Below are 24,959 nucleotides of genomic sequence, written 5' to 3' on the forward strand. Positions count from 1 at the left end.
CTGCGCCGGTTTCACGAGCACTGTGTTATTCTCCTGGAAATAAAGGACTACAGCACCCGGCATGCATTGAGGAATGGTATTGTTTCCGGTTGGGAGTCCTGGCGATGGGGAGTGAAGGAATAGTGCATTGATGGGTTGGAATGTCGGAGTCGGTGTAATGTAAAAGTAGTTAGGTTATTTCCTTTCATATTTGCGAGGTTAACAGCCAGCAGGCTGAGGATGGCTGGAAGATGCTATGGTTGCGCGTCTAAATTCACTCTCCTGAGGAAAGAGGCAAGTTCGTGTTCTCCCCAAAACAGGGGGCCTGTTTGTGTAAAACTTTGCACCAATATCTCAGCAGCAATTCACACCAGTTAGTGAACATTCTCCATCTATCTGTCATCGAAGTCGTTGATGTTCTTTTTAGGTTGGTAGAGTTCCAAGGAGTGTTGCGTATAGTTGTGGTCGCTGCAATATAGGAAGGACGTGGAATCATTGGAAAGGGTGCAGAGGCAATTTGACGTTTTGGACAAAAGCCCTTCATCAGGAATGGAGGAAGATCGCCTCATCTTCCATCTCGGAACCCTCCAACCCCATGGCATCAATGTAGATTTCACCACTTTCCTCATTTCCCCTCCCCCCACCTTACCCCAATTCCAACCTTGCAGCTCAGTACCATGCATATGACCCATTCCATCTTCCTTCCCAACTATCTGCTCCACCCTCCCCTCTGACCTATCACCTTTATCGCTACCTTTGCCCCCTCCCACTCCCATTTATCTCTCCACCCCTGAGGGTCCCAGCCTCATTTCCGATGAAGGGCTTTGGCTGAAATGTTGATTTTCCTGTTCCTCGGATGCTGCCTGACCAGCTGTGCTTTTCCAGCACCACACTCTTAGCTCTAATCTCCAGCATCTGCAGTACTCACTTTTGCCTGCAGAGGAGATTTACCAGGATGTTACCTGTATGGAGGGAAGGTCTTATGAGGGACTTGAGACTGTTTTCCTTAGAGAGGAGAAAGTTAAGAGGTGACTTAATAGAGATGTACAAGATGATTAGAGGATTAGCTAGGGTAGACAGTGACAGCCTTTTTCCTTGGATGGTGATGGCTAGTACAAGGGGATGTAGCTTTAAATTGAAGGGTGATAGAAAAAGGACAGATGTTAGAGGTGTGGAATACACTGCCTGCAACAGTAGTGAACCTACCAACATTAAGGGCATTTAAATGGTCATTGGATAAACATATGGATGGTAATGGAATAGTGTAGGTTAACTGGTGCAACATCAAGGGATGAAGGGCTGTTCTATGATACTGTGTGAATTAGACCATATTTATTTAACAGGGTACTTATATTGTGGAAAATAATCGATTTATCCTGACTGAAAATGCTGCAATATTATGATGCATGTTCTTATTTAATTTGATCAAATGGAAATAAACTGTTTCAAAATTCTGTGTGCTAGGGTAAATCGTTGGGGATGGAGGTGGATGGGTATGTCAGCCAAGATGGGCATGGTTAAGTTTGGGATGTTTGAGACTAATATGCTACTAATATGCTATTTGAACACTTGAGGCTAGAGCTGTCAAAAACATAGTTCCAGTTGGGTTGGATTTTCATAGAGGTGAAAACCAACAGTTTTGATGAATCGATTACCCTAAAGCTGGCCTGCCGTTTGAACATTGCATGAGGATTTCTCAAGGCTTGGGTGACTGGCTGGAGAAGGGAAGGAAAACTGATCGAGATATATCGTAGAATGGAAAGTAATGTCCTTGATTTGCTTGATATGATGAACAATCTTAAATCTTGTGAGGTGTTTAAATCTGTGTTTATTTAGGTGATAACTGTAACATTTAAGAATATTATACTTCATTCATTAACTGCACTGTTTGTCTGGTCCTGAACCACAACCAGAAAATGGATGCTTCAACTATACAGTTTGTTGTTTTAGTGCAGCAGCTGAGATTTTGAAAGGGGAATAAGCCCCTCCCTTCCTGGTTACCTCTGATAGAAAGTCCAAAAGAGTAGGGATTAGCAACCAAAAGAGAAAATGGAAAATCTCAGCAGGTCTGGCAGCATCGGTAAGGGGAGAAAAGAGCTGATGTTTCGAGTCTAACTGACCCTTTATCTAAGCTGAGTAGGTATTAGCTGTGGGTGGGACTGGGATTCATAGAATCTCACTGGGATCAGAATCAGCTGTGGTGTTCTTCAAAACACATCAGGTGAACCTGAGGAAGTAAATTTCTACTTTCCATGGCTAAAACAAAACTTTAAAAAAGCTAAATGTTTGTTTATCTGATCTGGTATTTTCGTTGAGTCAGGTTTACTGCATGGAAAGAGGCACTTTGACCCAACTTGTATATGCCACCTGGTTTTCACAATTAAACTAGTCCCATTTGCCTGCATCTCATCCATTTCCCTCCACATCTATAACATCCGTATGTCTGTCCAAATGTTTCTTAAATGATGAAATTGTATTCACTTCCACCACTATCTCTCGCAGCCCGTTCTAGGCACTCTCCGGAAGCTTTTGTATTTCTCCCATTAAACCTATGCCCTCTAGTTTTAGACTCCCCTGCCAAGGGGAAAGGCTGTTGATGATCTACCTTATCTACACCTCCCATGATTTTGTAGACTTCTATAAGGTCACCCCTCAGATACCTATGCTCCAGGCGATTTAAAAAAAAATCCCAACCTATCCAGCCTTTCCCTTTAACTCTAAACTTTCCTTTGTATGCAAACTCTGAGGAAGGGTCGCTGGACCTGAAATGTTAACTGTTATTTCTCTCCACAGATGCTGCCAGACCTGCTGAGCTTTTGCAGCAATTTGTTTTTGTTGTCATAAATATTCTCTGACAGAGTGATGCAAGTTGAAGCTGTGAGCTGTTTAAGGCTGCCTATACAAAAACTTCATCCAGACTAATAGTACAACCGTCTATACACTGAATTGGAAAATCATGCCTTTTTTTTATATACTCATCAGATTAGTTAAAAAACATTAAATGAAATATCACCAGTTTGAAATGATCAGGCTTCTTCACTTCAGGAGTCCATAGAAAAGCAATCATCGTGATAACCTTCAGTTGTCAAGTTTCTCCTTAACTCTGATGACTCCAACCAGAACGTTATGGTTGAATTTGCCGAGGTGTCCCATAATACCAAAGCAGTCAAATCGATACAAACACAAACCGGTACCAGTGCAAAACTGTCCCAACTTCATTAGGAACAAATTTACAATAAACTTTAATACTAAACATACTATTTTTAATGCTATTTGGCCGCTTATGTTTACGATACTTCCCAAGTCTCTTGTAAATGTATATAGTGTCTCTGTCTCTGGGTCTGTGAACCTGCTTTCTCTTGCGCTCTCTGTTCTATCTGGATGGTCAGCTGGTCTCCTTGGAAAGCCTCAAGATTCCAAGAGAGGTCTGCAGGTGAACTCTGTGTTTTTATACCTTTTTAGATTTATTTTTCCTGGTAATTTCCATAGTTCTAGCCAATCAGGGAGGTACGCTTAATAGTTTGAAACAGAATCAATCATTTGGATGGCATGAAACTGTACATTTCTTTTTTCAGCAGGACCAGACTTCTGTTTGGTCCCTCCTTTGTTTGGTGGATAAGTTGTTACGGGCATGTCTGTCCAGGAAAATATTGCCTTTTACAGTAAGCTAATGTCACTAGCATCTGGCTACTGTTTGCACGGTGTCTGGTGTGTGAGTTTTGTGATTTCAGAGTTTAACTTGGCTGATGCACCCAGCATCCCTTGCTGTTTGGCCAAGTTAGCAATCAATCTGTGTTTTTGCAGCCTGAAGGTTTCTACCTTCCAGTATAAATTATCTTTGTTAAACATAAAGAAGATATTGGTGGATCATGTAGCTTGCCTGAAACAAACAACCTCTTGTCTTCCTGAGTCTGTGAATTGAATCCCTGTCTTTGAAAACCTGATGAATGCATCCGTGCCTGGTTCTTTTTAATCTGTGTTTACAAACCAAGACTTTTGGTCTGAGGACCTCACTGGGGGTGTGCAAGGCAAAACACCTCCAGAAACATTGGAATGAAGACGGCAAAACAATTTTCTAATTGTCAATCAACCTTTATTTTGAGGGACAATAACAAAAGCCTGGCCTTTCCTAGAAAAATGTGTGAATTTTCAACTTTAAACAATTTTATTGTTCTAGCAGGTGGGACTAGTTTCGGTTGGGTTATCTGGTTAGCATGGACAAGTTGGACCAAAGGGTCTGTTTCCCTGATGTATATCTCTATGACTCTAAGCTGTAACCTTGAAATAAATTGTTTCCTCAATTTTCTCTAGAACATTGCCACATATTGTAATTTTTCACAATGCCGATTTAAAATAAAGCCAGTGTATGGACTGTCTGCTCTGTACTGTTGGAATACTGACATTAATTCAAAAAAGGTTGACAGGAAGTAAGAGTTGCAGAAAGAGGAATTGTCAGTAGGCAAGTGAAGGTGTTGACATACATAGTGTAAAACAGCTTTGATAGCTTTAAGCTATCCAGGAATACTGTAAAATACTGGTACAACTGATGATCAGACACAGCAATATTCAGTTGTTGAGAAACCAAAAGATTAGTGCAGAATAAGACCCTTTTGCTTTTCACTTTCTCCTCTATCTAGTATTCCCCCAACATCTTGCCCTATTCTTTCCTCCCTTCTAATTCACCCCATTACAATGCAGTTTTATTGAGGTATTCTTGCACCTCCAGAACCTGCTTCAATTTACCCTTCTGCAATGTTATACTTGTATGTGACATTGCCAACCTTCCTGAAGGTGTTCTTTTTTTCTTGAGGAGGAAAACCTATAAAGCAGGTAACAATGTACTGAGCTTAATCTTTTTCTCAGCACTTGACAGATTTCTTCTTTACACTAATTGTCTTTCATATTTGCAAAGATTCTATTGAGTGACAAATTTATTATTAAGATTGGTGAAATTTTATTTCTCCCAAGCTTTCAGTCGTCTGTCAAGACTCGGTAGGTAACTTATTTGCACAATTGTTTCAGTATTCTTTTGCATTTGATTGGTGCGGATGCAAGTTCATCTAGTCACTTCTGTCTACTGAAATCGTCAACCGCCTAAGAAGTGTTCGGTGTCCATCTGAGGACGAGGCAAGTGAAGGCACTCTGTTAGGTCATATGCCACATAAGTGTAACAATGGTTGGTATTGTCCTGGATGAAACAACAGTGTGACACAGAAGATGGAGCATCTAGGTCAGTGCTCTCATGTTCCCATATACACCCAAATTACTTGGCTGCTGTGTTAATATCAAGCAGGACCAGTTTGGTGCATGTGTGTAATTTGTGAAACACATTTATTCTCTAACAGGCCTAGCACACAGTATAATACAACATCTAGGTATCTTTCATGTACATTTCAACCAGTGTTGTGTGGTGGTCCACTTGTTGACAATTGCTTGTTGACATTGCATCATTGAGCTCCCACTGCTGTATGGGTCGCTTTGGAGTATCAAAATAAGAAAGTCTTGCTATAAATATAGAAGTCAGTCCATACCTGGAATACTGTGAATAATCTTTGTCCCTTCCTCAAAGGGAAGACAGAGTAGAATTGGATACAGTCCAGAGATGGTTAACAACATTGATCCAGCATATGGAGGAGTTTTCGTAAGAGGAAGAGTTTGAGTATGTTTGGCTTGTACTCATTTGAATTTGGAAAAAAACGTGGTGACTTTATCAAAATGTATAAGGCGGCTTGACAGGATAGCTGCTGGGAGATTGTTTCCCCTGGGGAGAGTCGAGGACAAGAGCTATAATCTCAGTAAAGGATTGTCTAGTTAAGGCAGAGATGAGAAAGGACTTCTTCTCTTAGAGATTAGTATATCTCTGGAATTCTTTACCATGAAGGGTTGTGGAAGCTGGTCCATTCACTATATTTTTAGCTGAGGGAGACTGACTGACTGATTTTTATTTTTAATTAGTAAGGGAATCGAGAGGTATGGGGAAAAAAGCAAGGAAGTGGAGTTGAGAAACACCAAATGAGTCTTGAATCTCACTGAATAATGTAGCAAATTTGATGGGCCAAATGACCTACTTCTGCATTTGGACATTATAGTTCATCTGAGCTGGGAATGTCCCATGTACTGATTGCTTCTCCCTAGATCTGATGGTGTTGTTGGCAGTCACTAAGGATAGGATTCATTACTGCAGAAATGCATGTGGTTGATTATTGAGCTGGAAGTTGCTGTTCAAGCTCACATACTTTAATCAAAACAACCTGTTTATCCAAAACGCACTGACTGAAAATTTTGTCAGTAAGCCAATTTTAAAAACATCGCTTTTTGTTTTGTGGAACTGGGAAAATATTCTGGGCTTAATTTCCATCCTAAACTTCACTTAAACCTGGCATCTTATCACTGGCTGCAGTGGATACGTATTTAATTATTTAAGGTGTATATTAAAATATTTAAACATACTTGTCAACAATCCAACTCCTTTCATCTCTGTAATGTTGTCTTACCCTACATTTACCTCAGCTCAATTTTCTGCAATTCCATTGATATTTATGCAATGCATATTCTTAGCTCTTCTGCATCACTGATTTTAATTGCTCCATAATTGGGGCCGTGTCTTTAGTTGCCAAGGGCTTGAGCTAATGTATTCCCTCCCTACCCTGCTTAAAGCCATCTTTAAAATCCTCTCAGTTCCATGTACACCCCTGCTGCTTAATTTTCCTTGACTAACAAGAATCTACCACATTCTGGTTCAAAATTAATGATTTACTGTTTGCAGAAGTGTTCCAAACTTTATTACCATTTGCGTGAAGAAATGTTTTCTAATTTTCACTTCTGCTTCCAAGTTTGAGATTACATCTTCTGCTGCTATATTTCCCAACTAAAGGAAATCATTTCTTCCAGTCAGACCTATCTATTTTGTTTAATAATTGAATGTTTTGATCAAATCTTCCTTTAACCTCTAAGTTCCAGGGAATTACAACACGAGGATATTTAACCTCTCCTTCTAGCTGAACTCTCAGTTGTAATATCTTTCCAGTAAACGTACACTGTAGTCCTTTTGAGGCCATTTTATCCTGTATAAGATGTGGAGCACAGAATTGCTCAGTTTTCCAGGTACGATCAGACCAGAGCTTTGTGCAGCTGACATATGATTTCTACTTCCTTGTATTCTGTTGCCCTCTTAATAAATGCCAGTATTCTCTTCACTTTTTAAAATTGTTTTCTGTACTGGCTTGTGATATTTTTATAGGTAAAAACAATGACTGCAGATGCTGGAAACCAGATTCTGGATTAGTAGTGCTGGAAGAGCACATCAGTTCAGGCAGCATCCGAGGAGCAGTGATATTTTTATTATGAATACCTTGACATTGAAGACTCTTTGACCTTCACTGTTTCTAGCTTTCCACCATTAAGAAAACATCCTGTTCCATTTTTTTTTGGGTTCAAGTTGGATGACCTGACGTTGAAATCAATCTACTACAGCTTTGCTTATTCAATTTTTAAATATAACTATACACTTACGATAGTGCCTATCTTTGTCATTGATAAAATATCCCATTACAATTTGTGTTAAATTTCACCTGCCACTTGCCCACCCATTCAACCAACCTATTTATGGGTCATAATGCTTACAAGTCCATTAATTTTGAAATGTAAATTAAAATACATGTAAATATTACAGATGAAGGAATGATCCGCCCCATCACCTCCCCACACCACACCACCCCTCGCCTCTCTCTCCCCCCACCCCTGACCCACCAACCACCTTCCCCAGGTTTGAAAATCAACCATTCACCACTGCTCTTTCCTATAGATTTCCAGATTTTGTAATTTTGTTGCCATTGTTCCTTCAACATTGTTGTGCAGCCTGTTTTATTTAAAATCAATCATTTTGCTATTTTATTGTCAGTTTATGTACAGCTGTGCTTTAGATCCTTGATGGATACAGCATCGCATAAATCCTGTACCTAATAGCTTTAGAGAGCAAGTTACTGCTGAACTTTGTACACACCATGCCACTGTTTCAGTCAGAATGTGTCACTTTACCTCAACTAACACCTTGTTTGGTTAGCCATTAGGAATCAGTGTTATTCTTGTCTTTGTAGACATAAGCACATCTCCTATCCAGGCAAATTCTATTTCATATTGGCAATGAACACTTTGAATCTTGAGTGGGATAGCGAGCCTTCTCTGAATTTGAAGGCCTCGTTTATAGCCTGTAAACACAGCTTTGCACCACAAGCTAGCCGGCATTGAAAGAGTGCTCTGGGCAGCTGGATTGCCTGGCCAAATAGCCAGTGTGTTTGGAGGTTCCATATACACATTGGCCACATTTTTATCATCAGACCTCTCTATTATCTCATTGGAAAACTCAATCAAATTAATCAGTCATGATTTACTTATTATAATTCTGTTCTGGCTTTCTTTGATCCACATTTGTCTAAGTGACTATTAATTTTGACCTTTTATTAGTATTTCTGAAAGCTTTGCCTCCACCAGGGTTAAACTGACTGGCTGCTGTTGCTGGGTTTATCCTAGCACCTTTCCGGAATGAGGACATAATATTTGCAATGTTCCAGTTATCTGATACCATCCCTCTAAATGAGGTCCTAGTGACTTATCTAATGTATTTTTCTTTTTAAATTTTGGCAGCTTGGGTGCAAGAACTGCGGCCATGCGTATTGTTCATCATGTCTCAGCTATAGCACCTTGGTCCCTCGTTGTGGGAATACACAGCAAAAGGTCTGCAGGCAGTGCCATGGAACCCTCACAAGGTATTCACGAGTTACTGAGATCATACGTGTGTAGTAGCATGAGCCACATCTCTCCATAACAATATAAAACCTGAACAATAAAGGAAGTTAATCAACTATTCTCATTCATGGTGACACTAGAGCACAACCTTATGGTGACACAGCAGAATAGTGAGACACAAAGAGAGGACTGAGAAATAAGTTGTGTAAATATCTGAAGAAGAGTCATTTTGGACTTGAATCATTAACTCTATTCTCTCTCCACAGATGCTGCCAAACCTGCTGAGTTCTCCAGCACTCTGTGTTTCAGATTTCCAGCATCCACAGTATTTTGTATTTATGTATGTTGGTGTGCTGGAAGGTAAAGTTGAGCTAATAACCTCCTATCTCTTTCCTGTTTAGCACAGACAGGACAGAACAAGAAATGAAATAATGTAGTTTAGCTTGTTGGTACTTAAGTTACAATTTTGTCTCTATCACCCAACTATCCAAATAGTTGCAGATGAATGATAAATGGTGGATTTTACATTACAGCAGCATGACTATGTGAATATATTATTGCTGGCTTATGTTGGTACCTGTTATAATCAGGCTAGCTGTGTTTTTGATTGATGCTTCAGTATGTTCCAACTGTTCTATAGGTTCCAATCATGTCTTTATGCAGTGAAAGGGGAGACATTGCTTGGCAGGCACAGAAGGTTAGCTTTGTTCTGTGATTTCACCCTTTGGACTCAGCAGTAGTACATAAGATATGAAGATGCAAAAATGGAGCAGCGAGAATCTTTGAAGAAAATATTTGTTTGTTCTTTCACAGATCTGGGAAACAGGATAATGCTGCAAAATGGTCTCCACCAGAGAATTACAAAAAGTGAGTAGTTGATTGACAATTCTACACTGGCAAATTGTATTTGTTACTGTCAAGGTATGAGTTCCATCACCACCATTGTGGAACTTGAACTGAACAACCTTGATAGAAACGAAATTAGGAACATCTGAAAGAGAAAACTGGTTTGCTGATTGAAGGAGCAGTAATACGTGATTTAATACATATTCACTGCTTAGTTATCTTCTGGCTGATCTGTACCTCCTGTTACCTACTTTTTAATCTAAATCCCTGTCTAAGATTTTTAAATGGAATTGGAAACTGATGAGGGTTGGAACTCAGCAACATGTGAATGCCGAAATTTTAAAGTTTCCCTGAGTTTAACATGTAGAATTTGTCCTGCATTTGTCTGTCCCTCCTGTGTTTAAAGTGGTACAATGCTAATGTTGATTTGTGTCTCTTTTTGTATGTGTTTCACTGTGTGTGTATGTGGGTGTGTGTCTATCCCTGCCTGCCGTGGGACACACTTTGTCTTGGATAGAAGTTGGAACGAATGAAAGAGTGATGAACAAAGGCTCAGAATCTCATGCTCTTGCTCTTGCTCTCAGTTCCTCTTATGCTTCATGTAATGCTCCCTATGCTACTGCCCAAGTGGTAAATTTTCTTTGAGAAACAGTCAATTCCAGTGAATCTCTCAGGCTGCACAGTTGTTTCGTTCTTTGAACAATGTCTTTGGAGAAATGGAGCAATTTTGTCCGGTCACTTTCATCTGATTACTTTTGAGATATGAGCAGAAGGAGATTAACATACCTAGTGCTAGTCTCACCACTTCCATTTTTAATTTCTTTTCAGAGAAGATTACAAATTCATAGAATCCCTACAGTATGGAAAGAGGGTATTTGGCCCAACAAGTCCACAGCGACTCTCTGAGGAGCATCCCATCCAGATCCTCACTTTCCCCTCCTTCCCCTGCTCACCCGTCTCCCTTCAGAAAAAAAAGTCCCTGTAACCCTGCATGTCCTATGGTTAATCCACCTAACCTACATGTCTCTGGACGCTGTGGGCAATTTAGCATGGCCAATCCACCTAACCTGCACATCTTTAGATTGTGTGAGGAAACTGGAGCACCCAGAGGAAACTCATGCAGAGATGGGGAGAATTTGCAAACTCCGTGGTGTCTTACTGGGACTGAAATTGAGCCTGGGTCCCTGTGAGGCAGCAGCACGAACCACTGGCCACCGTGCTGCCCTAAATTGTTACACTGTAACAAATTCACCTTGTCTCCTTACAAAATGGTTTACTTGGAGTTGCCTGAATAGAGTTGCAATGGAGATACTCAATTTAATGTGTATAATTTCAAGAATACTGCCCAAAGACAAATAACTGTGGGTTAGATAACTACAAATAACTATAAAAATACCTTAGAGGAAATAAAAATATTTCTTTACATGAGCATCTTCCCCCACTCTGCGGGACCTCAGTAACAATTGCAATCCTCTCCACACAAGCCATGTGTGTGCATTCTCAGAACGACTGTTAACAACTTCCACAAATAAAACTCGCCTTTTGAAAACGCAGGAATGTATGAACGGAAACCGCTATTGATGTGCTTCTCAATGCAATTAATATACTTATGTAGCCCCATAATGCTTTCTTCTGGGTCTCTAATCTAGGCGAGTAGCTGCTCTGGAGGCTAAACAACAGGAACAAACAGCAGCAAACAAAGCGGGTAGTCACACACCAAACATGAAGTATCTAGGTCTATCAAAAGAGGACCGAGCCATTGCTGAGCGACTGGAGAAGTTAAAGGAAGAAACCAAACTGAGTGAGTGATCATTTTTAATCAGAACAATTTCACTGCATACAATAGAAGTCGAGGAAGCAGGGAGTGGGGATAAAAGGGTCCTTCTCTGGATGGCAACTAGTGACAAGTGGTGTTCTGCAAGGGTCAGTGTTGGGATCGTAACTTTTCACTTTATACATTAAGGATCTGTATGAAAGAGCTGAGGACATTCTGGATAGGTAGAGGGACAGGTCGCATTGAGGAGGCGGGGAGGTTGCAGAAAGATTTGGACAGTGCGCCAAGATGGAATTCAACGTGGGAAAGTGTGAGATCATGCACTTTGATAGAAAGAATAGAGGCATGGACTATTTTCTAAATGGGGAGAAAATTCAGAAGTCTGAAGTGCAAGGAGACTTGGGAGTTCTATTCCAGGATTCTCTAAAGGTAAACTTCCAGGTTGAGTCAGTAGTTAGGAAGGCAAATGCAATGATAACATTTATTTTGAGAGGACTTGAATATAAAAGCAGGGATATCTTCTTAGGCTCTATAAGGCTCTGGTCAGATCACATTTGGAGTATTGTGCAGAGTTTTGGGCCCCATTTCTCAGGAAGGATGTACTGACCCTGAAGGGTGTTCAGAGGAGGTTCACGAGAATGGTTCCGGAAATGAAAAGCTTAACATATAAGGAACATTTGAGGACTCTGGATTTATAGTCGATGGAGTTTAGAAGGATGAAGGGGGATCTAATTGAAACATACAGAATAGTAAATGGCCTGGACAGAGTAGATATTGGAAAGATGTTTCTATTGGTAGGAGAGACTAGGACCTGAGAGCACAGCCTTAGAGTGAAGACCTTTTAGAACAGAGATGAAGAAAAACTTCTTCAGCCAGAGAGTGATGAATCTATGGAATTCATTGTCATAGAAGGCTGTGGAAGCCAGGTCATTGAGTATATTTAAGACTGAGATAAGATAGGTTCTTGAGTATCAAGGGTTACAGGGAGAAAGTGGGAGAATGGGGTTGAGAAACTTATTCCCCATGATTGAATGGAGGAGCAGACTCGATGGGCTGAATGGCTTAATTTCTGCTCCAATGTCTAATGGTCTTTATAGAACTTTTAGTTGAGCCTGGTAAGTAGTCTTGTCTAGGTCTGAGAACAGTCCAGGCCAATATGTACTACTGAAGGAGTTGCATTGCCTGAGGTGTTACAGATCGGAGGCTGAAAAATATTATACACTGTTTAAAATATGAGGATTTTTGAGTGTGTTGTGGTCAACATTGCTTTCCTCAATTCTGGATTAACTGGTTGGTTAGCTCAGTTGGTTGGATGGCTGGTTTGTAATGCACAGTAACACCAATAACATGGGTTCAATTCCTGCACTGGCTGAGGACTGAAGGACTGTTAACCTCTGAGGTGTGATGACCCTCTGGTTAAACCACCACCAGTCATTTCTCTGTAATGGGAGAGTTCACCTATGGTCTCACAGGATCATGATAACATTATGTTTATCTTTAGATTGAGGTTCAGACACATCTCAAATCTGGAAGCCTGTATTTTTAATATTTACTAATGAAATGTACCCAGTCACTTGTAATTTATATTGGTATAGGTGATTTTGTAAGCAGAATGCAGAATGGTGCAACTTGTTCCCTCTAGGTTGAGGATACATGGGCCTATGCACATGTCATTTTTCGAGCAGATGGGTTAACAAAAATTATTTAACCTACAACACCTGTCATTTATCCTTGCTATTTGTAGAATTTTTCTGGGTACGGACCAGCTAGTATTTTGCATTCCGTAACATTAGTGATTATTCTTCAGACTAACTCATTACATATTGTGGGCGGCACGGTGGCACAGTGGTTAGCACTGCTGCCTCACAGCGCCAGAGACCCGGGTTCAATTCCCGACTCAGGCGACTGACTGACTGTGTGGAGTTTGCACGTTCTCCCCGTGTCTGCGTGGGTTTCCTCCGGGTGCTCCGATTTCCTCCCACAGTCCGAAGATGTGCAGGGTCAGGTGAATTGGCCATGCTAAATTGCCCATAGTGTTAGGTTAAAGGGGTAAATGTAGGGGTAGGGGTATGGGTGGGTTGCGCTTCGGCGGGTCAGTGTGGACTTGTTGGGCCGAAGGGCCTGTTTCCACCCTGTAAGTAATCTAATCTAATTTATATTGACCAGGAGACATTGTGGTTTATGATACAAGCCATTTTTCTTGTTTGAATTGGATATGGCAGCGAGAGATGATGAATTCAAAACATGTGAGTCATGAGTATCACTGTTCCTGATTTCTGCTTTCACTGTGTCCCCAAACTGTCTTGGGCCAATTGGAGACTTACATTTACACTCCCCCAGTGATAACTTGTGGGAACCGGTGAAGGGACGCAATTTGTGCCCTTTACATGACAAATCAGCGATGTTGCTTACCTGCTGTGTTTGCTGGGAAACAATCACAGCATCCAACACGTGGGAAAAGTAGTTAGTAGTCTGGAAGAATAGAAAACACCTCGGTGTGTAATGCAACTATCTCGTCATCCTTCAAGGTTTTGCAAGGTATATAATTACAAAGTTCCTGAAAGTACCATCCCCAACAGCGGTGAATAAATCTAGAACATTCAATTTTTTTTTTGGAATTGGTTGTTCCCAGTGGTAAAAAGCTGGGTAACTGGACAAAACACACGGGAAGTAATTTCCTGAAGAATTCGTGCCAAGGTGAAATTTGCTTTTGTCACAGAAGTTGTTGCAACCTGATTTGCAATGTTTGAGTGGAGGGTAGAAGCAAACTCAATAATACCTTTCTGAAAGGGGAGAATTTGCAATGTGTTCAAGGAAGTTACCTTGGAGCAATCGGCAAATTAAAGTTGCCTGCTGTTAATTAAACCAAACACCCAGAAAAACTAAACACCCACCCTCGCCTCGTAAATCTGTTAAAATATGAGTGGTAGAGAACTCCCAAATTTGAAGACAATAACATCAATTCATGTTTTTAACTCTGAAAGTGAACATTAAACAACAATTAATCACAACTCTAAGACCCCCCTCCCTTTCTCTTAACTGCTTATTATCTGCCTCAAACACCATAACAATACACTGTTCCAATTAGACCCTTATTAAAATTACATCGTTAATTTCAAAACCACACAGCCATTGTTGTCATCAGTGTCTTTCTTCTTCTGGCTGAAGATTTCCCTGGGTTGTCATCTTTCTTCCATGTGGCAAAGTCCTGATGTCTAGTTTGTTTGGTGCTTTTGGCAAGCGATGAAGCTGACTCTCATCATCTTGGGACTGGCACAGACAGTGAAATGTTTTAAAATGTAGTCACTGTTGTAACATTTACAAATCACCCTGAAATTCCCTTCATTCAAATTGAATCAACCCTTAAGCTGGAACATTTTGCTGACAGTGTCTGGAAAAATGTTCTTCTTTGCTGTGATTTTTACAAAATTCAAGAATAGCAATCAGGAGAAACAAAATTGAATATGTTCATGATATGAAAACTTACAGATGATCCATTTGGACTGGTCCTCACCTAGAATGCCAAAAATGTTGCAACCCTTAGATAGGGAATGGATTGGATCACTCCCTGGTTCCCCGTTGCTTTCCATGCCATAACATGTTCCTTTTTGTTGCAGAATCTATACCTTCTCAGCAGGAGATTGAAATGCGATTGGCCGCACTAAAGAAGGACCCTCAGCGACCTATACTCTCCACAGCAGAGATGGAGGACAGATTAGCTCTGTTAAAGGGTCAGCCACCACCTTCAAAAGCACCCAGACCTGTAAGGACCTAGTCTTTTCTTCCACTGTTCTAAAAAATTACAAACAGGAATTGCTTTGAGTCTGGAATGAATTCTGTTAGAGACCGAATGGAAACAGTGTGATATAATTGTGTGAACGTTGTGAAATGTCCACAAATACCATTGCCTTTGATCATTTTCTGAAGTTTTGCTTATTGGAGTAGTGGAAAATGCATTGCAAGCTATGAATTGTTAATGTTTTTGCTTCAGTGTTATAAAGATTAGTTCAGAAAAATGAATTTCCTTCAACTTAAAAAATCACATTACTTAATTTTCTAAATTGTTAAATTTCCTGAGTAATTGAGGCAAAATTTAACAAATGCTTTCTTAGTTTTGATTAAACATGGATGTGACAAGTTTGTCCTTCATAAATAGCAAGTCTGATAAGAGTTGAGTCCAAAGCCAAGTTCTTGTAGGTTTCAGAACTTCTTACTGGTGGCAAAATCTCCAGATTCTGTCAACTTCTAAGTATAGCCTTGCTTCTTGTGTCAAACCTTAGAGCGGTAAACACAGAAAATGCTGGAGAAACTCAGCAGGTCTGGCAGCATTTGTGCAGAGAAACAGGAGTTAATGCTAAAATGCTAGTTTCTTCAGCATTTTGTTTTCCTTAGTTTTCCAGTATTACAATATTTTGGTTTTATTTAACCTTAGAGAGATTCTTTTCTTAAATAACTTAGTATGACATTCATTTGTTTACCTTTGTTACTAGTAATATATTCTATTTTGCGCTGAGGTTTTATTGTCATTGGTCAGACATAGCTCCTGAACTTCTGCAGTATTTGCCTGTTTCCCAGTCCAAGCATCCTTTGGACTATCCTGGATTAGAATCATAGAGTTGAACAGCACTGAAACAGACCCTTTGATCCAGATCATCCATACTGATCAGATATCCTAAATTAATCTAGTCCTGTTTGCCAGAATTTAGCCCGTATCCCTTTTAAACATTTCCTGTTCATGTAACCATCCAGATTATCAGGTTAATGCTGACTGAGCAGTTGTATATCAAGGACTGGGTTAAGAATGTTCATTTTCACACAAAGTTCTTCAATCGTAATTCATAATGAGGCTTTCATCCCAGCAGCCTAAATAGAGGCCAGTTTCACAACAATGAAGGCTTTGCCTACCATATCCCAAGTTCACTTTCTTAGCTGTCTGCAAATTCCAGTTGCAAGTTAAGCTGAAGTCTGTTTGTTTATTTTTACTGTTGTAGAGTTATCAGGGTCCTGATACTAGGACTCAGACGGAACAAGTCAATGACCTCTTCAAACAAATGTCAGAAGAAGCAGCCTTAGATCAAAAGTACGGCCCTGGTCTTGAAGGCAAGTTTTAAGAAAAATCTTCTGTTCAGTCTTTTCCTGTGCCTTTCTTTTGAGTTTCTTGAATTCCAAAAGTTTGAGGGCGTCAATGAAATGGCCACTCATAAAACCAGTGAGGATTCAGGAGAAAGTTCTTTAACAAGGGAACACTCAAGATTGTCAAAGATGCTGCCATGGGGGTATTTGAAGTGGTTAGCTTGGAGTGCTTAATAGGCAGCAAGGTGTTGTGAATGAGGGATAAAACAATGAAAAATCAGGCTGTAGTAAGTGGGAGGAGGTTTCCAGGAATAGAACTGTTGGACTGTTGCTTACTGGTGCTCTCTAGTCTTTCACGAATTCATTTCAAGAATCCTTTCTCTGTACAAGTTTTGTTTAAAAAAATTCTTTATTAATCTTAATATTCTCTGCTTGCGAATATGACCAAGGCAGATTGCTATATTCCCTGTCTGAAATTAAGAGAAGCATGAAGAAAGAGCCAGTTTATTCTTGTTGAATGCAAAGAAAAACTGAGTCTAGTTCTCTTAATTGGGACAGTGGAGTTTCACACCCCACCCTCTTTCCCAATGCTCCATGCTGTTGCATGTTAATTGATGCACCATTCTGTCCTAATTCTCCCTGCAGATATTATTTTTCATCATTTAATTCCCTTATTGAATGTGTTAGCATACTTACTAGCAATGTCACAGGTGCGAGCAGTCACTGGTCATTATTCATTGTGAATGGCAACTATTTTTCACCAGTGAGCAGCAGTCATCATTGTTGTGTGATTTTCTGTGTCTGTTGTTGAGTGGCTGTTAGAAGCTGGAGGCCTAGTTAGTTAGTTCTTGTTATTATCCTGACCACAGGAATTATTATGTCTAGTTGCAGGGTTCCATTTATTGCCTTTTTCTTTTATCAATTAACTGGCACAGACTGAAATAAAACTTGAGTCTCTTCTGGGTTGTATAGCTCAATACTTAACCAGGCAATATATTTTCACATGGGAAAACTTCTAATTTCCTGTAATTCTTTTAATTGGCCATTGTGAAACAAGGCACGTGCAATGTTGCACATGTAATATGAACAAAGGAATGGGAATACATTGCCTGCATGTGTTTGTGATCAATTTCTCAATCTATTGTGGTGCAATAAGGAGAGACATATCGGCACAAAGTTTTAGGTGCACTGTTCCTAACTATCCTTTGTAGCCGAGAACTTGCCCTGCAGAAAGTTGAATATTTGTCATAACTGGACTTCTGTGCTGAGATTCCTTTACCATTCAGTAAATGTTAAGGGAGGATGCCACTGGGAATCAAAATGTTTGTGTAATCACGGAGAAAAACCAAAGGATGCTGCAAATCCTTTCAGACCTATTATGTTGATTGAACTGTTGACCCAAATCAGAGGAACCTCGATTATCCAAAGGACATGGGCAAGCAGTATTTAGTTTGGTTAATCAAATTCCGGATAATCGAACACCGGATAACATTGTTTAGCCGAGCATCGGGACCTTGCGATCTTGCCGGCTAATCCGACATTCGGATAATTGAATGCTGGATGATCGAGGTTCTTCTGTAAACTGCTTCTGCCTTTTTTCCTGTGGGCAGGTGCACTGGGTATATTGGTACTAAGTTTCACTTACATGTCTGATTTCAGGGCACTCTGCATTGGGTTCACAATTGGTTGCACAATTCCCATCACGTCATAGTACAGTGAATTGGAGTGTAGTGCCTGAACATCAGTAAGAAAAACTCCACATATACAGTTCTGTTCATGTAGTATCTTGCTTGGACAATGTGAACCTTGTCTACATCACTCAGCATTGTGAACATTGACCTCAATAGTCATTCATTAACAAAAACATGAAACAAATGCCTTAATTGCCTTTGGTCACCAGCTTTCCCATTGAGTTGTATGATTACTCGAATGACCTGTTTAAAACAGCCATATTGACCTGTGTTGAACCCTCTGTGGGTTGTGGTTGGATGCTGCAATTGTATCTCCACCTTCATTAAATCCTGATGGTGACCTATTAAACCCTGCTAAAAAGGACACTTACCTGAGTGCTCAGTGAGGATAGTACCTTTTGACTTTAATGACTATTGCAGCAGAAGTGTGTGCACATGCCCATATTTGAACCTTATGTGACAACTGTGTTGGCTGAAAGTCACAGATTCTACACAGGCTAACACACTTGTCCAAAATCTCTAAGCAACATTTATGTTTGATTATAGATGGTGAGATGAATGACCTGAATAAAGGAATTGATCCACGTAATTTCAACAATGCAGCCGACAATAACACCAAAAGCTTTGAGGAAGAGAAGAGTAATCTGCTGGACCAGGCAACAGCGGAGCTGAAGCAGGACAATTTGCACAAGGAGCAAGTTTCAAAGATCTCCCAGAGACTGGCCACACTGAAAGGAGAAGACACCAAAGCTGGTGAGTGCAGATTGGTTTGGATGAGCTTCTAAAACAAAAAAATTACTCTTTGCGTGTGATTGCTACTGGCAATGCCATTTCTGTCTCCCTGAGGCTGTGGAAACAGATTTTCTCTTGGGATTGCTGCAATGCTGCAAAGTATTTGGAAGGCAGAAGGGTGCGGTTTTTTTGTATCCAGTGACTGAAGCACAGTGAAATGTGGAGGTGCAGGAACAAAGTATTTCCTCTCCCCTGTTCAATTTTCCACAGTGTTCAAGAGCCTATAAAACATGTGTGTTTAGACACTCTATTGACTAGTTATTCTATTGTATAATGTGCACTTTTCTGTAGGTTATCTAATGGTTTTTAGGTGCTGCTTGTCCATTGCTCTCATCTGCAAGAGTTGAGTTCAACTGATCCAGTAACAACTGAGAACTTAACTTTGGGTTTACTGCAAAGCTCAAGTTACAAAGACACCTAGGAGCATACAATGTAAATGTTTTTTTCAATTTGTATTGAATTTCTAAATGAAATCACATACAATTATCTAATGTCTAAAGCCATTTTACCTGTTCATAACTTATGACAGTTTTGAATAGGCTTTGATTATGCAGTCCTAGTTGGAGACAGTGATACATTCAGGTATTTAGTTCAATATGTATATGAAGGGGATTGACCTTTCCTTTAGGTATAGGGTCTTCACGTTTCGTGGTCAGCTGGTGGATTGCAGTAGTATCTGCTGAGAGCCAGACTACTTCACATTTCTACTGCTCCAGGTGGGAGCTGAATATCACTCATTCATTCTGCTCATCTTACACTTAATTCAGCTTATTGGGAAATACTGCCCTTTACCATAGTGTGCAGAGCAGTACAACATAGGTGAGGATGCACCTTCCTCCAGGTACTGAGAATGGTGTGACATAATCATTGTTGAGGCTCTCAGTCTGCAGTGATCACGCCCAACGTGCCCTGAACTTGGCCTTCTGGGTTGCCAGAATATCATGGGTATAGTGGCAACAATCCAGATGCAGACTTAATGATACTGTGCATTGGAGGATGTCTCTCTGATCATAGTCAGAGGGATTTAAAACAATAGAACTTGAGTGCAATATACCACATTTAGCTGGTCTGAGGACTTGTTTTGCAGGTATTCAAATTTATATTGGGGCCTACAACTAATTGCCTCATCGTAAGAAACTGAAGTATTGCTAAAAGGAGGCAAGAGGTTGAAGCATTTCATCTGGCATTGATTAGAACTGGGATGCAAGAAACTGACTTGAAAAAGGAGCATCTTTTTATGTTGTATGAGAAGAGGGTGCTGATTGGTCAGGCCATCGTTGGCTTGGAGATACAGCAAGTTACCTGTCACTCTTAATCCTGAGACCAATCAGGTAGATTCTGGTTAGTCAGGATGTTGCCATAGGGATGCAGTGGAGAAGTGGAAATTTAAAAGCAGAATTCATATGATTCTTGTGCACCACATATTAGTTCAGTGTACAGAAGCTGTGGTAAAAGTGACATTCACTGAACAGTGAAATTTTGTCAGCAGTGAATTGAGTGATCCAGAATTGAGACAATACTGCTGGGTTAGTGAGTGTGATACCATCACTGCCAATGTACATTTCTGCAAATACACAAGAGCAATGATAAAAGACTGTAGTAAATGGATTGCAGACTCATGGATGGTTTCTACTTTCTGTCATCATAGCTGTCGTTGACTGGAAATATGCTGAGCTGGACAGTGATGAAGAAAATGAAGAGCTGCTTAGCCAGCGAATTCTGAAACAGGTCTGATTTGCAGTGTTTTGAGGTAATTTTTTGTGTGTCTTTAAACCTGCAGAAGGGCTCAGTTTAAGTGAGGAATAAAAGATACAGGAGCCAGGCAAGATTTTAAAATTCTTCTCTTTGTTTCCAAATGCATTTGTGGTCTCCTTGCTCCTCTAGCAATACAGTAACCCTCTCCTTAAAGATATCTTGCACATCCCTCATTTTCAGTGCTCGACCTCTTCCACTGCAAGCTAATCTCCCCAAGTTTTTTTATTTGAAACATTTGAACAGCAGAAACTTTCCAACAAGCACCAAGACATGGCTTGGATGGTGGTGAGAAGGGCTCTGCCTGTGAGATCCTTTATGCACACCTGGACTTTCTGCCGCATCGCACGCTGCCCTCAAAGTGGCTGCAGTGGGGACGAGACTATCACACACCTCCTTTTGGAATGTGCCTATGCAGAGGAAGTCTGGAGAGGAATGCAGTGGTGTTTGTCGAGGTTCGTCCCGAGCAGCGCTGTGACGCGGGACTCCGTGCTCTACGGCCTGTTCCCCGAGACGGACACTGAGACAAACATCAACTGCGCCTGGAGGATATCAACTCAGTGAAGGACGCTCTCTGGGCGGTCCGAAACCTGTTGATGTTCCAGCTAAAGGAGTTGACCCCAACTGAGTGTTGCAGACTGGCACATTCCAAGGTCCAGGACTACATGTTGAGGAACGCACTGAAGCTTGGGGCAGCTGCCGCCAAGGCGCAGTGGGGAAAGACCACCATGTAACATCTGCCTGCCTAAGAAGAACAGGGAGCCCATGCAGTCATTTGGGCTCCGCTGGCGCCTCAGCTAAAAATGTAATCGTACAGACCTGTAAGTAGGAATGATTACTCTGTTTCGGTATGCAAAGAAATGGAATGTTTACATATGTATGGCATGTCCAATTGTATAGATCATCAAAATATTTTATGAATAAAGTATATTTTTGAAATTAAAAAAAATTTGAACAGCAGAATCATTGTTAGGTTTCATAAGCACTGTTAGAACAGGTACATTTCTTCATCAATGATTTCCTATAAGCTGCCAATAAATGATCAGTTCCTGTTAAAATAATGTTTTCTGTACACTGAATGCATTCCTTATGCTTCTAGGTTAATGAAGAAATTGCCCTGGATGAAGCAAGTGGTTATAACATCCCTCTAGAGCGACCTAAGCCAGCTCAGGCCACACCGGCTGGGAAGAAGGTAATGTACATAAATGGAAATCAAAGTAAATATATGTTTATCTCTATTACTGATGTTGCTCATCTGTTTGACCAGATTTCGCACTAATTCAGTGTTCCTTTTGATGCTTCTGATGCCTTTTCAGCTAAGGTTAAATTAGTAATATAGGTGTGAAAAAAAACTTCAGACAGGCAGGAATGATGTTAAATGAAATGAGTTTGCCACTGGAAACTGCCTTAAAGCAATGCCATGTGTCAACTGCACAGAATTGCCTCAGTCTTGTCATCAGTTGGCAATACCTGTTTGGACACAGGGCGAGTCTAAGAACCAGAAGTTTTAGAGACAAGCCAGTTCCTTCTTAACAAATTATTCTTATCAGCTGGACTTCCCAACATGCCTGTTGTCCATCTCTCTCAACTACTGCGACTAATGTTCCTTAACCCACTTTTAGCATTACCATCTCCATAACCACCTCCTATTCTATGACCCTTTGAGATGTCTGTGCTTGTCCAATTCTGCCTTCTGATGTATCCTCGATTTTAATCGCTCCACTATTTGGCAGCCATATGTTCAGCTGCTTATGTCCAAAGCTTGTATTAAGTCCTATTCTTTCTCTATCCTCTTTCCATCCTCTCAGGCCCTCTTTAAAACTTGCATCTCATTTCCCTTGTGTGATTTGATACCATTTTATTTTTCATCCCACTCCAATAAGGCACCTTTGAATGCTTTACTTTGATAAAGCTGACATATAAATACAGGCTGTTTGCTATAAGTACTTCTGACTTTGTATCTCTCTCTCTCAGTTGCAGTCGACACCCACAGTGCCAACTGCTGAGGCAACAGACAGTGATGAGGAACTGCCTTGGTGCTGCATCTGCAATAGTGATGCTGTGATCCGTTGTCGTGACTGCGATGGAGACCTCTACTGCCAGAGATGTTTCAGGTAAGAATGATTGTGTGCTACACCTCACTTACTGTTCCAGAATGACATGTTGAAACTGCCTACTACTTGTCACCACGATTGAAGAAGCATAGTTTTATCATCATTCATTTAGAACTTGCCATAATGGTTGCTGGAATTTATCCACGCAACATAAAATCAAGACAGAGGCCAATTCTAGTCATTGAAAAGTACTGAGTCAATTGACATGAGCTTTTTTAGCATATTAACCGGAGATATTCTGCTTATACGCAATTTATTTCACTTATTTGCAATCTTACTTGGTAATAAGGTAACTTTTAAACAATTATTGCGTCAATTTATCTCCACAGGGAGGGTCATGATAAATTTGAAAGAAAAGAACACAGAACATCCAAGTACCGTCCACCAAACAAGAAGAAATAACATCCACATCAACATCCTTGTGAAATCTCCCACCATCTGACACTAAGGAAGTTTGAACTAGATGTGAAAATCTAGATTATAAATTAACACTGAGCAAGAACAAGTGTGACAGAAATTGCCCCATACAAATGATGCCATACATATTGATGTGCAGCAGCCAGCTCCTGACTGAGAAGCATCCAGCGTTGTCTTATTTTTTTGCAGTGTTCCTGGGAGTCTGCCGCACCATAAAATTTTTTTGTGGATTTTTTTATGCATGTCCACGGCAACACCTTATCTCGGGACCTCTTTTCATTTGGAAATGTTGTGCATTAACAGATTAAATGACGCTCAGTTTACAATCCTGAATCCAATTTTGAATATGTTAATTAGAGATAAAAGGATACAAGCAGAGGTTTATATTGGAGCTCACTGAAATCAGTGTTGGTTAACAGAATGAAATTGTACTATAACTTGACAAATTTAAATATGTACACACTATTGAAAATAATGTTTGCCCTCCCTCAGCAGTCATTTGTAACAGACCGATATTTTCTTAATGGAAATAGATTACAACTACGTTTCTTTTTTTTTGAAAGCTACAAAGATTTTTAATCCTCAGTCGTCACCATGCTGTGGGTCATCTGTTCTCCTTTTCCATGAATACCAATTTCACGACCAACTATTGGGAGAAATGTGCAAATGAGTCTTATACAATATGACCCCGTCCCTCTGTTTTCATTTCCATTCTTTTCACATGAGTATGTTTGGTTCCTACTTATGCTTTTGCATAGCGCCAGCTGTTGTTGTAATGACCTTCAGTAAGTGGCCAATCCGTCTTGGTCACACTACTTAAATAAGTTACATGTCACCTTTACTGAACTCATCTCCTGAATACAGAAAGCTCTAGAGCTGTTTAGGAGGCAATCTACTAATTCCAAATCTGATAACATATTTGTGTATTTAAGTACTGACAAGCAAAGATTCACAATAAAACAACATTTTAAGAGGAAAAAGCTGTGATCTCTGTTTCCAAATTTATGTAATGCTAGGAGTGCGTGTACCAATGTCTATTGAAAATTGGACTGTTAACTAAATAACGCTACCTCCTAAGGATTTATAAGGTCACAGCTCGCATGACAGCACGCTATAGTCCAACAGGTTTATTTGAAATCATGAGCTTTTCATAGTTTTGAAACCCCATTCCATGTAATTCTAATGACCGCTATCTCAATGATTGCAAGAAGTATTATCCTACTCAGTGCAATTCTATATTAAGAAGCAAAGTAATTTTAAGCGAAAAATCCATGCATTAAATGGTCAGAGTAAGTTTACCCAACAGTTTAAAAAAGCAGAGTCGAGAGTGTGGTGCTGGACAACATAGCAGGTCAGGCAGCTTCAGAGGAGCAGGAGAATTGACGTTCTGGGTACAGGCCCTTCATCAGGGCAGATCATTCCTGATGAAGGGCTTATGCCCAAAAGATTGATTTTCCTGCTCCTCGGATGCTGACTGACCTGGTGTGCTTTTCCAGCACCACACTTTTGACTCTGATCTCCAGCATCTGCAGACCTCACTTTCTCCTAGTTTAAAAAGGCAATAACAGTTCAAATTCCAAACCCAGTATTAGCTGGCGTATATGCATTGTGTCTTAGATGATAAACTGTGTTAGCTGCAACATTTTCAATGGCTTGATTGGCATCGGGCCTAAATAGCAAAGCAGTGAAAAAGGAAATTTTTTTTTTAAAAAGCAGTAGGCATTCTGTTTTTCCAAACAGATCATGGCTAATCCTCTGAATAAAAATCAAAAGATC

General features: G+C 40.3%; 1 protein-coding gene and 1 pseudogene across 4 annotated transcripts; one reads left to right on the top strand and one right to left on the bottom strand.

Annotated features, from left to right (window-relative positions):
* The first annotated feature begins 86 nt into the window (after positions 1-86).
* Positions 87-24,157, top strand: zfyve19 (zinc finger, FYVE domain containing 19). Of its 4 annotated transcripts, none has more exons than XM_043698249.1 (12): positions 87-273; positions 8,623-8,744; positions 9,365-9,421; positions 9,538-9,591; positions 11,220-11,371; positions 14,962-15,107; positions 16,336-16,444; positions 18,655-18,861; positions 20,549-20,628; positions 21,752-21,844; positions 22,627-22,766; positions 23,096-24,157. In XM_043698249.1, exons 1-12 carry the CDS (start codon positions 220-222, stop codon positions 23,166-23,168), a joined length of 1,287 nt encoding a protein of 428 aa, XP_043554184.1. In that variant the 5' UTR covers positions 87-219; the 3' UTR covers positions 23,169-24,157. The 4 variants fall into 4 exon arrangements, with proteins under 4 accessions (XP_043554184.1, XP_043554185.1, XP_043554182.1 ...); XM_043698247.1 differs by lacking the exon at positions 87-273 and adding an exon at positions 2,818-3,412; XM_043698250.1 differs by lacking the exon at positions 9,365-9,421 and having other exon boundaries at positions 89-273.
* On the bottom strand, positions 7,272-8,387 carry LOC122553848 (annotated as a pseudogene).
* Positions 24,158-24,959: the final 802 nt, after the last annotated feature.

The sequence above is a fragment of the Chiloscyllium plagiosum genome, chromosome 10, assembly GCF_004010195.1.
Source record: "Chiloscyllium plagiosum isolate BGI_BamShark_2017 chromosome 10, ASM401019v2, whole genome shotgun sequence".
Classification (NCBI taxonomy): Eukaryota; Metazoa; Chordata; class Chondrichthyes; order Orectolobiformes; family Hemiscylliidae; genus Chiloscyllium; species Chiloscyllium plagiosum.